This window comes from Siniperca chuatsi, linkage group LG21, assembly GCF_020085105.1.
Source record: "Siniperca chuatsi isolate FFG_IHB_CAS linkage group LG21, ASM2008510v1, whole genome shotgun sequence".
Lineage (NCBI taxonomy): Eukaryota > Metazoa > Chordata > Actinopteri > Centrarchiformes > Sinipercidae > Siniperca > Siniperca chuatsi.
In genome coordinates, this window is record NC_058062.1 from 23803673 (window position 1) to 23817061 (window position 13389).

General features: G+C 39.4%; 1 protein-coding gene across 1 annotated transcript in view; it reads right to left on the minus strand.

Annotated features, from left to right (window-relative positions):
* Positions 1 to 10360: 10360 nt before the first annotated feature.
* Positions 10361 to 13389, minus strand: part of gps1 (G protein pathway suppressor 1) — a 16034-nt gene continuing 13005 nt past the window's right edge. The window contains exons 12-14 of the mRNA XM_044182662.1: positions 11293 to 11430; positions 11061 to 11195; positions 10361 to 10824 (exon numbers count right to left, since the gene is read on the minus strand). Of these exons, the coding sequence (XP_044038597.1) occupies positions 10750 to 10824; positions 11061 to 11195; positions 11293 to 11430 (348 nt within the window). The 3' untranslated portion in view covers positions 10361 to 10749. The remainder of the gene's footprint in view (positions 10825 to 11060; positions 11196 to 11292; positions 11431 to 13389) is intronic.

Sequence of the window (13389 nt, forward strand, 5' to 3'; positions counted from 1 at the left end):
GTGAGAAAACATCAAGTTCTCCCCGAATCACTCCATTGGACTACAAAACCACTGGTAAACCATGTCTCCCATTCTTTAGATGTAATGGGGTAGAGTTCATCTGCATCAGGGGTGCCCCTTCGAGTTGTCCATGCATAATCTGAAAAAGATGTAGGATTCAGGATCGTAGACCTGACCAAGGTCTGTTTCTACACGATAGGTCTCTCCAGAAGTGGTGTAGTTCCGCGAAGGAACAGTTCATCTCTTGTGCTTCTCTTGTGTAAAGATAGACCACTCCTTGGTCAAACAAGTATCCCGATACTCTATTATCTTCCACATTCCATTCATACCGTGGAGCCCATGCCTTTTGATCCAGAAAATCAGTCAGGTTTTTAAGGGAGGACTTTTTTTTTTCGAGGAGCCATAAGCACGGCAGCATCATTAAGATTTATGCATTGTTTTGGAGTCAAGACCCCTGAATGATTACCTGTATTCTCCACGGCCATGACGTTGACAGAATCAGTGCAAAATGATAAAGAAGCACAGCAAATCAGTCACTCAATCCAGATACAGCCGTCGTCCAGAATCAATGCAAAAATCTCAAATGTAGCAGCCGTCGTCCCACAGTCACTGTTTAGTATATGATCTGTCCCCTACAACAACGCTGTATAGCTGTACCATGTCAAAGCCACTCCCAGAAAACACTTACACCAATTTAGCAACATCTGTGCCCATATTGCGGATCAAAAAATGGTCTTGGGAGGGGTGGGGGTTGTGAAAGGAAGGTGTTCCTCAGTTTGATTACACATTGTATCACTGTGACTATAAAGTGACTACCTACCTCTCTTTATAATAGCGGAACGTAAATGAGGTTATGTTAAGAGTATGGAATTGCCAGCCACATACACCAGATAGAACTTTCAAGCTCATATTCTTTTTCTGTGTTGAATCTGTTTTGCCAAGCACCACTACTTTGGAACCTACTAGCTCCAAAAAATTTTGCCGATATGTGCTGCTATCAAATAAACGCCACAAGGGCCCTGAATTGTTCCTCCTCCAAATATTGTCCAACACTGATAATAGGCTACATCTCTTTCTCACTCATTGTTGTAGTCAATCATGTGTGATATTGTATTCTACCATAGCTATTCGATTGAGGGGTCGTAGACACTCTCCTAAATGTCTATTTGTGAACCAGCAAAGGGTTCCATGGATCTGTCTGGCTATGCATCTGTTTACCAGTGCTTCTCTGTGTCTATACAATGGACTTTACAATCAGCGTATTCTGACAAAGTTGGAGGTGGTTGTTATTTTCTCACGAAAGCACCAAGCAGCTGGATTATGCAAAATACAGGTTACAGGTTGATCCAAAGGTATGTGATTTAATTTTGGCAAGGCCGTTTTGCAGTGTCCCTACACTCATCAGTTTCAGTAAAGTCTTGGCTTAATTGACAAGTGAAGTGAAGTTAACTGAAACTAGAACACAGCAGTCATTTTCTGTTATACCATGTTAACACTTTTGCACTCATGGCTCTATCAATCTCCTTCACTCTCATTCTCTCTCAATTAGACAGTTCACTTTTGTTCACGGCACCTCATTAAAAATGAGGTGTAGGTAAATACATGCGTCATAATCATTCAAATTTATTCATAATTTTCATCTTTCTGCCTTGGCAATTTCCTGCTTTATTTAATGAGAGGGGAGAGCAGAGTAAGGGGAAGAGGAGGTTTGCACAGTCTCCGAAGGCATCTGTTAAATTTGCCACATACAATCTATGTGTCCTCTTCAGCCTTTCATCAGTTACCCCTAAGGGATCAGCCGAGCTGCAACTGATACAGGCTCCTTGGGGAAAAGACCAGTGTCCATGCCAGAGGACATGGACCACAGAGAGGTGAAATCAATTGTGATATTGGGTGCACTATGTCATGTTATTGCAGCAGCTGTTTATGTATAGATGACTCATTGAAGAGGCTATTTCATAGATCTCCAATTCCAGTCTTGGAGTGCTACCCATCTGAAGGCTTTCTCTCCAACCCTAACCTAGCATATCTGAATCTACTAATCAGCTGCTTGTCAGATCCTTAATTACCTGAATCAGGTGTGTTCCTGACTAAGATACACAGTAGCTCTCCAGGACCAGAGTTTGAGACCGCTGGTCTACTGTAACTAGTTTTTTCTGATTAGATGATGAAGATGCTAGAGGATGAATTCCTGAAACTGAGGACTTTAACAGGGGGGTGGCTGTTCCACAAGGCCACAGGTAAGCACTTACATGTACAAACTTAGATATATGCAAGCAGTATCACGAGAGGTGTGCGCTATGGTCAACACCAGCACAGGTATTGCGTTTTGTTGGCCCGACTGGTAATTGACGGTGTTGGCATAGTTCTGTAGTATCCAAAACAAACAGTACTAGCGGCTGTGGCTTAGTGGTAGAACACACTTTTGTTCATTAAAAATGAGGTGCCCTGAACAACGTAAGGGAAAGAGGAGGTGTGCGAAGTCTCCGAAGGCATCTGTTAAATTTGCCACGTACAATCTATGTGTCCTCTCCAGCCCTTCATCAGTTACCCCACATGTCAAAGTGTCCTTGGGCAAGACACTGTGTGAGTGTGTGTGAATGGTTAGTTACTTCTTTAAACTGATGAGCAGTTAGCACCTGCCATCAGTGTGTGAATGGGGTAAATGTGATATGTCATGTGAAGTGCTTTGAGTAGTCGCTATACAAGTACAGTCCACTTACATTTACGACCATGTGTCATGCACCCTGTATCTAAATACACACAGCACGGTATGGGTCAAAGACAGGAGGCAACATCACCATCCTTTAAAGAATTTGTGTTTAAGTGGGTTGCTCAAGGGCACAGTGATTTCCACTGGTTATTATAATCCTCCATTGCTAACCACTCAAATCTCTTATTTATTAGCCCATAGCCTAGCAAGCCAGCTTCTTTGTACATTATGTAGCAACACTGCCAGAAAGCGTGTCAGCATGACAAGCACAGGACTGTGGTAAAATAAACAACATTTAAGTTGCCAGGTGCCAGAATCCACTCACATTGTGGACATGTTTGTTACTTAACTGAATGTCCGTAGAACACTTGAAGATTTTGACTACCACATTTGAGCAAGTTCTACCCATTTTCCCCTTTCATATTAGCGCTAGATATAGATGTAGATATAGATAGATCAGACAGTGCTTAGTAGTGTAGTATAACTGTTAAGTAAGTAAGCCAACTGTTTTGAAAATAGGAAAAATGCATGCGCTTGTATTTCAAAATGCCATTCTTGTTTCCCTTTCAGTGAGTTAGTCAGTTTGGATATCTGAGGTTCAGATAGATGAGATTCTACTGTAGTAATAGGAACATAGGAACCAACCAAGATTCTATGGATTAACAAAATTTTCATTCCTTGAAACATGGAAAACTGAAGCTGATCCCAGGATGGCAAGTCCCTCATTCAATAAAGAACTGCTCCGTCAGAATGAAAATTCACCAACTCTCCATCTGACTGCATGTATTGGCTGATGAAGATGAGCAGCAGAGTCCACTGATCACCTTTTACAAGGAAGCAAGACCTCAGTGGGCTGCACCTCAAATGCAGACTTCAAGGTGTTGATTTCAGCTTGAATTTCAACCCACACACACACGTTTCTTTACCAATCTTTCTTCAAATTACTTAACCTTTGCGATCTTATACAAACTATGAAGAAATTTGTAACAACCTGTACATTTCATTTCAGGGTTCATGGCAGTCTAGCCTATTTAGACTTAATTTGTCTTTTCTAAGTGATGCTGCGATCAGCAAGGACATTAACCACTACCTGTTTTTTTTTAAATCAATGATGCACAAAGTCAAGAATAGGTTCCAACTGGATTTAGTTTTGTATAAAAAAAATAAAATTAAAAAAAATCACTACTTCTAATTCAAGTCAGAATCCAACATGCTTTCGCTTTCTGTGCTTTTTATCCAAAATGCGAAAAAATTAACGAATGTCAGGCAGTGCATTAAGCATATTAAGTGAAAACTTCAGGTAGGTACCTTAGTGTTACCATTGTACTAAATATATGCAAAAGTCCAGAAATTGTGAGAATAATTATGAGTGATTAGTAGAAACAGCTGATGCAAGAGGAATCTCTAACAGCAGTGCTGTAACATGTTAAGACACAGCTGTGTGCCAAACTCATATGCCCTGGATAATTTACATTTGATACATTTTTTTTTTTCAACACTATATATAATTATAGAGGTGCAATGGCTGGGTCAGCCAAGACACAGAGTATTTTGTCATTTGTGCAGAGGAATTTCCAACCCATATTAAGAAAATTTTGTGCAAATGTATTTTGCCTCATGCTTATGTTATTGGTGGCAGTGATGCATTTAATTTGTGATATTGTCTTACAGCTGAAAACAGAAGAGGATTTAACAGAGGAAGAAACATCATGTCTCACCAGCCTCTGCTTTGCCTGGGACTTAACCTGTGCCAAACTCCAAAAACAAGGACTGGCTTTTCCAAAAGCTACTAATTCATGTAGTAATGCATAAAATCTTAGAATTTCTCCCACTTTCTCCACACAATTCTTACGTTGGCACATCATGTGCACTTAAGAATGGTTTTGCTATGCTATCTGTTGAACCGATGTTTGATTAACATCTATTTGAGTTGAGTTGTTTGTTTTTTTAATCTGAAATAAATTTGAATTATAGGTCATTGGACGAGTAAGCCATTAAATTAAGCAGTTGCGCAAGGGCATGAAGGACACTGGGTTGTGGACACTCCTTTCCACCAGAGCAGATGTTCTTCCCATCCTTTTCCCAAGGGAGACGGAGGAGCAATGAACCTATGAGCTTTTTTTTTAACCAAAATTATGACACAATATTCTATTCTTTCTATAAATTATAGAGCAGCATTTGCCGTAGATGTATACATCAATACAGATAGTCACAAGGAAATGACAATGTCGACAGCGATGTCCCTCCAGCAGTGACAGTAGACCATGTGACAGGGTTCTTTAGAACCTTCATTGAAGAAGGTATCTTTGCACAAAATGATTATGCAGTTTTACAAATCTGAAAGTGTTTCGACAAAGAAAATTGTTTCCCTCAACAGTTACCCCATGACGTTACTAACTATTTTTGTTACAGCTTTTTGTTACAGCAACACCAGAGGTTATGCGTGATTTGATGAAGTTCTGGGTGGGCTGGGAGGTGCCTTGTGCCTTGTTGGAGGTCGTCCAGTCCAACCTTCCAACCCACTTTAAGTGCTTTGTGCCTTCCAAGCCACTACTGCTTTTATTCTGCTCTGAAGGCAGACATGATGCTGTGTGTCAGATCCGTTACAACTAAAATCTTTTTTCATGGCTAGTTTCAGTGTATTGTGTTGTGATATTATACTTGAAGACAGGGCCGTTTCTAGCTTTTTGAGGGCCCTATGCAAAATGTTGTTTGGGGGTCCCTATTGTTTGAAACTATGGTGAGGGTATTCCAAATCATCTAAGGTGGTCTGGGGGCATGCATTGAACATTTAAATGCATCAATCTGGTGCACTTTAAATAAACAATTTTTAAAATGTTTTTTAATGGAGTTTGGAATGTGTGACATCTTTAACACACAAACATCTATTAAAAAGCTTCAAAATCATCCCGTAATCTAAACACACACTTTATTGCTACAGAATACAATAATTATTGTTATTAGTTATAATAAATGAACCACTAGACACTATTTACAATACTGAAATGTGCAGTAGCCTAATAGGATGTTCCGTTCGCTGCGTAATGCCCAACTCTATTCACAACTCTTGCAGTTTAATGTTTTCAGATGCACCAGTAAGCATTACCAACTGAAGGAATAACTTTCATGATATTTTACAAATTCAGAGTTTCCATTGTTAAATTCGGCCACCATCAAATATGCCATGCTGTGGTGAGATTTCGATACTTACAAGTTTTTCCTGAAGTCATCTTCATCGGAATTCAGCGCAAAAATCCGGAGAACACAGTGTTACTGATTTTAAAAAATGGGGAATTTATTTGACAAAGCTGCTACTTGTTGAACTATCTCAAGGTTGAATTGAACATAAAACATATCAACACAAACAGCTTATTATTGGTTGTTACGTGAACAGTCTAACATCACTTAAAATGAAAGAACGTTTTAAACTGTCAATTTTTTCAGTGGAGTCTGGAGTGTGTGATAGACTCTGAACTTCAAGATGAACTTCAAAATGTCAAAACATAAATTTTCTCTGCTGTCTCTCTCTTCGTTTGATTGACTAGTTGACCGGTTGATTGATATATCGATTAAGCATGAGGCAGCGACGCAAGGGGTGAGGGTGAGCTGAGTTGTGGCTGACAGTCCAGTCATATCTTTCATCGAGGTCATCGTTCAACAATGTCCGTACAACATTTATTGCGTGAAAGTCTAATGATGACTTTGAACTTGATTTGGTCACACACAAGACACAGCTCCCCTATAACGCTACACCTCTTAAGGACCAGTGTGTCGGATTTAGTAGCATCTAGCATTGAAGTTGCAGATTGCAACCAAGTGAATACAACTCGCCTTCCAAGCATGTAGGAGAAACTACGGTGGGCACGAAACTCGCGAAAAACGCATAAGGCCAGTGTTTGGTTTGTCCGTTCTGGGCTTCAGCAGAAACATGGCAGTTCAGCATGCCGGACACTGTAAAGCTCTCTCAGTAGATAAAAATGGCTTATTCTAAGGTAACCAAAACACAAAAAAACGATTCTTATTTTTAGGTGATTATACACTAATGAAAACATACCTATGAATATTATATTCCATTTCTGCCAATAGATCTGTTATAGTTTGATGGTTTTTCATTTCCTGTTTTATTTTGTAGTATTCTCCTGCATTTGGGTCCACACCAATGATCCGACTAATCATGGACCTAGCAGACCTTTCCGAGGAATCGGACCAAGTGGTCCGTGACTTGATGTGCCTAAAGGACATATGGGGGGAAATAAGCGACGAGTCCCACAGAGAGGCTAAAATCAGGATCTGCTTTCAGATAAAAATGTGTTTTGAGACGAGACTTAAACGAAGACACTGACTCAGACAACCTAATTTCTTCGGGCAAGTTGTTCCAGAGCCTCGGCCCTGATAGCAAAAGCTCTGTCCCCCTTAGTTTTCATCCTGGACTCAGGAAAAGACAGGAGACCCCTGCCCGAAGATCTCAGACTACGTGAAGTTTCATAAGGGATTACAAAGTCTAAAATATAATCTGGGGCCAGGCCATGAAGAGCCAAAAAGTAATCAAAAAGATCTTAAAATCAATCCTAAAACCAACAGGGAGCCAATGTAAAGAGGCTAAAACAGGTGTTATGTGGTCATACTTCTTGGTCCTGGTTAAGTTTTGTACATTCTGCAGTCGTGTCAAAGTTTTTTGATTAAGACAAGTGAACAGGCTGTTACAATAATCAAGGCGTGAGGAGATAAAAGCTTGTACAACAGTTTCTGCATCACTAAGATTTAAAATAGATTGTATTTTTGCAATGTTTCTGAGGTGATAAAAACATGATTGGACAAGCTTAGTGATATGTTGCTCAAAACATAAATTGCTATCAAACAGGACACCAAGATTTCTTGCAACAGGCTTGATATGTTGTGACAGGTTACCAGTAGATGGCAGTATTTGTTTAGTGATGTGTTGGGGCCCAACAACAAGGATTTCAGTTTTATTTGAGTTGAGCTGAAGAAAATTTATCGACATCCAATTTTTTAATGTCAGACAGGCAGTCCTGCAGAGAATCTATTCTGTACGCACGATATCTATTTCCTGTCTGTCTGTCCTGCTCTTCCAGAGGTTTCTTCAGTGTGACTTGAGGTTCTTGAGTCCTAAACCTTACCAGTTTTTGAAAGACAGGCATGCCATTTGATCAACACAAATGTAATTTCTACACATTCAAAATCAATAAAAATGATTTTATTGTCTAACTTACACAGCTCTTTCCTCCATCTCCAGTGGCCCATGGTCTGCCTGGTAGGTGTTCAGGGCATTTTGCAGGGAGTGGGGGTTGGATGAAGAGTCCTGCACCATGGCTCTTCAGGAAGCTCTCCACATCTATTCTGAACCTGTTGGAGTATGTGTTATAAAGTGTTTTAGTGCTAGACATCTAATACTCTACTGGTTGTGTATTCTTACTTTTAATGATCATTGTGGAAGATACATTTGTTTATCTTTACACACAGCATTAAGGTCTTTGCAGCAGACATTCTCATCCTCTGTGGGCATTGTCCTGCATTCTCCACAGGCGCACCTGTACAATACAGTTTAATTCACAGTGTGACTAAAGATATTATTAACCATTTAAGGTGTCAATTCTATATCGTGAACAATTCAATTCAATTCAATTTTATTTATATAGCGCCAATTCATAACAGAAGTTATCTCATTGCGCTTTTCCTACAGAGCAGGTCTAAACCGTACTCTTTATAATATTAATTACAGAGACCCAACAAATCCCACCATGAGCAAGCATTTGGCAACAGTGGCAAGAAAAAACTTCCTTTTAACAGGCAGAAACCTTGGACAGAACAACTGTACATAAAAGTTATCCGGACAGTTTATAGCATATTCTGTTGCTCGGCTTGTGTGTTTTGCAATGATGATATTCAGCAATCCACACTAAAGCAGTCAGAAGACCTGCAACTATGTGTAGCTGAAGATGTGTTTCAAATGAAAGGAAAAACCAAGTGTCTTATGTGGCGTCAGGCCACCACGAGCCTCCAGAACAGCATCAGTGCTAGTGTGGATCCACAAGATATTCCCTCATTTATATATATATGATATACTGTAAAGACATTTTATTCACATAATTCTCATACTTACTATGCAACATATCTAAAACCATGATGGCTGTTAGTTTGATCTGTGACAGACAAATAATATAATATAGTAGCTGAAATAAAGCTGAATGCTGTTGATCCAAATAGATGTCTAAAATTTAAAATCTAGTGTATTTTAACCTCAATGTCTTGAAGTGCATATGCGCTACTGGTAAATGTTGAATTAATGGATAACACTGAATAAAACTTTAACTTATTGAAACTTTTCCCCCGCTCTGACTCAGGCTTTTCTTTAAAAAGATAAATGTGCACAGTCTGCATGTACATGCGTTGATATCTCTATGTCCACTGGATTAAAATGGAAGCTCTGCCTTTTATTTACCTGTTGCCATGGTGTACGTAGTATCAGCGCTCCATTGATGATGGCTTATTTCATTCGCCACCCACAAGCTCAACTCAGAGTCCCGTAGATATCCCATAGTTCTGTGCTTTCTGGTCTCTCTCCTCTTGTGTTATCTTTGACTAATTAAATTTGTTTGATGATCTGAAACATTTAAGTGTGACTAACATGCAAAAAAATAAGAAATCAGGAAGGGGCAAACACTTTTGCACACCACTGTAGGTAGGTAGGTAGGTATATCTATATATATAGATATAGATATTTGTTATTGCAACTGTTATAAAATGGGGGGGGATTTAACATTTCATTCACACAAAAAAACAGACTTATCCTTTAACCTGCTGAAAAGGAAGAACATAACCAGTTCTAACCTAGTCAAGTCATGAAAATGGTGATATAAGTTTTGCAAATAATATAAAAAACAATACCCATTTTAATTAATCCTTCTTTGCTTTGTGTTTCTCCACAGAATAACAGCCAGGCAGTTCTAAAGATGTACGTGTCCTCTGGATAGAGGGGAGCAGCGGCTCAGGAGTTTCTGTGGCCAACCACACCTACTGAATTCATTCAACATTATTCCATTAGTGGAGAGCCTAATGACGTCCTGAAAAAAAATACTAGAATACCCACAAGCCCAGTATCAGTACTCCACCTTTATCCTGCCTTTAAGTTTGACTTTGTTACTGTATTGCCTGGCTCAGTGTGTTTGTGCACTTAAACCCCACAGAGATAGAATTCCTGTCCTCAGTTTATAGTTCCATCTGTGGTTTCTAATATTGTCTTAATGATTCTGAAGTACATGTGCCTTCAATTACTCAACTGAACCAACTGCTGAAGACATTTTGTAGAGGATGTTATAATGAATATACAGTATTAGCATGTATACACTAGAAAGAGGCTGAAATAAAAATATTCCACAACTAATGATGTCCTGTGTTGTTTTGATCCATTTGTGTACATTTATTGATTTCACACTTATTCTGAATGGCCTTACATACTGAGGGGCAGTGGTGATGTACTGATCGTTTACTACAAGTACACATACAGTACATACACAATGAAATGAGGTTGCAGCACCATTCTCTCTCTTATTTGTCCTGACTGAGTATGTTCCAGTTATTGATTGAATATTCATGACATAGCTAATGCATAAAACAGCCAGTTGAGTGTATGTTTTGGTAGGCGTTTTTATTTTAAAACCTTGTTTCTGTTAATGAGGCCTCCACAATATGTAAGAAGAGCAAAGTGCATCTCCCACCACTAACGTACAGCTCAGTGATGAAAGCTCAAGTGCTAAGCAACACATTTTCTTCTTGTCCAAAACTCCAGATCATCAGACCAACAAAGGATTTTCCCCCATATCATCTGATGGGGATGACAGAGATAATTTCAGAACATTAAAGTCTTTATATTGTTATGTCGTTTCTGTCTTTAGCAGAAAAACAGGAGGTGGGTTGGTTGGGGGTTGGTGTTGATGAATGATAGGGTGATCCTTCCCCTCTACTCTGCGGCTGTTGTCAGCAGAGTCAGCATGCAGACTTTGAAGAGGACTTCCTCCTCACATGTTGGTGCTCATCCTGGTCTGGCTGTTGGCTGGTGTCAGTTCACCCTGGCTGCCTTCTCTGGGTGGAGACTGAGGAGTGGACACAACACGAGTGAGGCACTGTTACGTGTGTTTGCTGCTTAAGATTAGAAGTGTATCACTGAGTTTCAATTTCAAAGCTGCTATACTATAATTTTTAACCATCAATATAGTTGTCAAATTCTCTGAGTCTTTGTATTTTGGTATAATCACTATTCACAAATGACACCATGTGGAGAAGACTGGCAGCCTCTCCTTCACACATGAGGTATTGTATTGTATTCTACCTTGACGTGGATCTGGTTGCGCAGCACAGCAGCTCGGAGAATCATGGCTTTGGCTCGTCTCTGGAACTCTTTGCCCATATGGAGCGACTTCTCAAATGTGGTGCTCCTCTGATCCACATCCCTCGCATACAGAATCTATCAACATGTCAGAGTACTAGTTTATAATGATTCAAATGAGAAATGAATGATGAATGAAAATTAATTTCAACATTTTCTTGTGTGTGTGTTTCACCTTGCTATGGGAGTCGATCCGTGCGTTGATAAGCCCCTCCAGTATGAGCTGGGTGAGCTCGTCTTCCAGAGCTGCTACTGTGGTGTTGAAGGCCTGAGCCATTTTAGTCATGTCTGCTGACACGTAGGGACTGAAATACTGAACACACACACACACAACTGTCAGATGTCATGCTACAATTGGACAATAGCTACGTATTCATCAAAACCTCTTTTATTATTTAACCCTGACCTTTGAAAATTAAAAAAAGATAAAAAAGGACAGCTTTACAATATTAAATGTGATAATAACTAATTACTAATTTAAAGCAGTGTGGATGAGATTGACTCTCTCATTCTCAAGTGATCATTGTCTGTTTCAAAAAGTAGAAGTAGTGTGTGCAGTAGCCAGGTTTCCATCCAAATGTAGTGCAAATTTTAACAGAATTTCCAGTTCAGTTGGTTCATGGACATAAACAGCCAGTGGCGCTAATTTTCCAGTTGGGTGCCATTAAACAATTGTAGTCAAGTCAAGTCAGTTCTATTTATATAGCCCAATATCACAAATTTGCCTCAAGGGGTTTTACAATCTGTATAGTATATGACTCCCTCTATCCTTAGAACCTTGATTTATAATAATAATAAAACTATATTTATAGAGCACTTATCAAAACAAAGTACAAAGTGCTTCACAACAAGAGAAATAAAATACCACAGTGAATGACGAAATATAAAGAAATAAAATACACAAAAGCAATACAATAAACAGTAAAATAAACAACCAGTTCAGGTAAAATCAGGATATGCTTTCAGATAAAAATGTGTTTTTTGAGACAAGACTTAAACGACGACACTGACTCAGACAACCTAATTTCTTTGGGCAAGTTGTTCCAGAGCCTCGGGGCCCTGATAGCAAAAGCTCTGTCCCCCTTAGTTTCCATCCTGGACTCAGGAACAGACAGGAGACCCCTGCCCGAAGATCTCAAACTACGTGAAGGTTCATAAGGGATTACAAGGTCTAAAATATAATCTGGGGCCAGGCCATGAAGAGCCTTAAAAGTAATCAACAAGATCTTAAAATCAATCCTAAAACCAACAGGGAGCCAATGTAAAGAGGCTAAAACAGGTGTTATGTGGTCATACTTCTTGGTCCTGGTTAAGTTTTGTACATTCTGCAGTCGTGTCAAAGTTTTTTGATTAAGACAAGTGAACAGGCTGTTACAATAATCAAGGCGTGAGGAGATAAAAGCTTGTACAACAGTTTCTGCATCACTAAGATTTAAAATAGATTGTATTTTTGCAATATTTCTGAGGTGATAAAAACATGATTGGACAAGCTTAGTGATATGTTGCTCAAAACATAAATTGCTATCAAACAGGACACCAAGATTTCTTGCAACAGGCTTGATATGTTGTGACAGGTTACCAGTAGATGGCAGTATTTGTTTAGTGATGTGTTGGGGCCCAATAACAACGATTTCAGTTTTATTTGAGTTGAGCTGAAGAAAATTTATCGACATCCAGTTTTTTATGTCAGACAGGCAGTCCTGCAGAGAACTCAGCATACTGAGGTCAGTAGGCTTGACAGGGAGGTACAACTGCGTGTCATCCGCATAACAATGAAAAGAAATACCATGTCTGCGGATTACATCACCCAAAGGAAGCATGTACAAGGAGAACAGTATTAGTCCCAGAATTGAACCTTGAGGCACACCGTACTTGATATGGGAAAAGGATGACATGAAGTTATTAATGCTGACACAGAATTTCCTATTGGACAGATAAGATGAGAACCAGTCTAGTGCAGTTCCAGATATGCCCGCCCAGTGCCTCAGTCTATCTAAAAGAATTCCATGATCAATTGTATCAAAGGCAGCACTTATGTCCAACAGCACAAGAATTGAACACATGCCTGAGTCTGCATTCATTAAAAGGTCATTGGTGACTTTGAGAAGGACTGTTTCAGTGCTGTGGTGCTGACGAAAGCCAGATTGGAACTTTTCAAAGGTATTATTGTTTTCCACAGCAGCAAGAAGCTGCTTAGATACAAGTTTTTCGAGAATCTTCGAAATAAAAGGCAATTTGGAGATTGGGTGATAGTTATCAAGGAGGGTGGGAT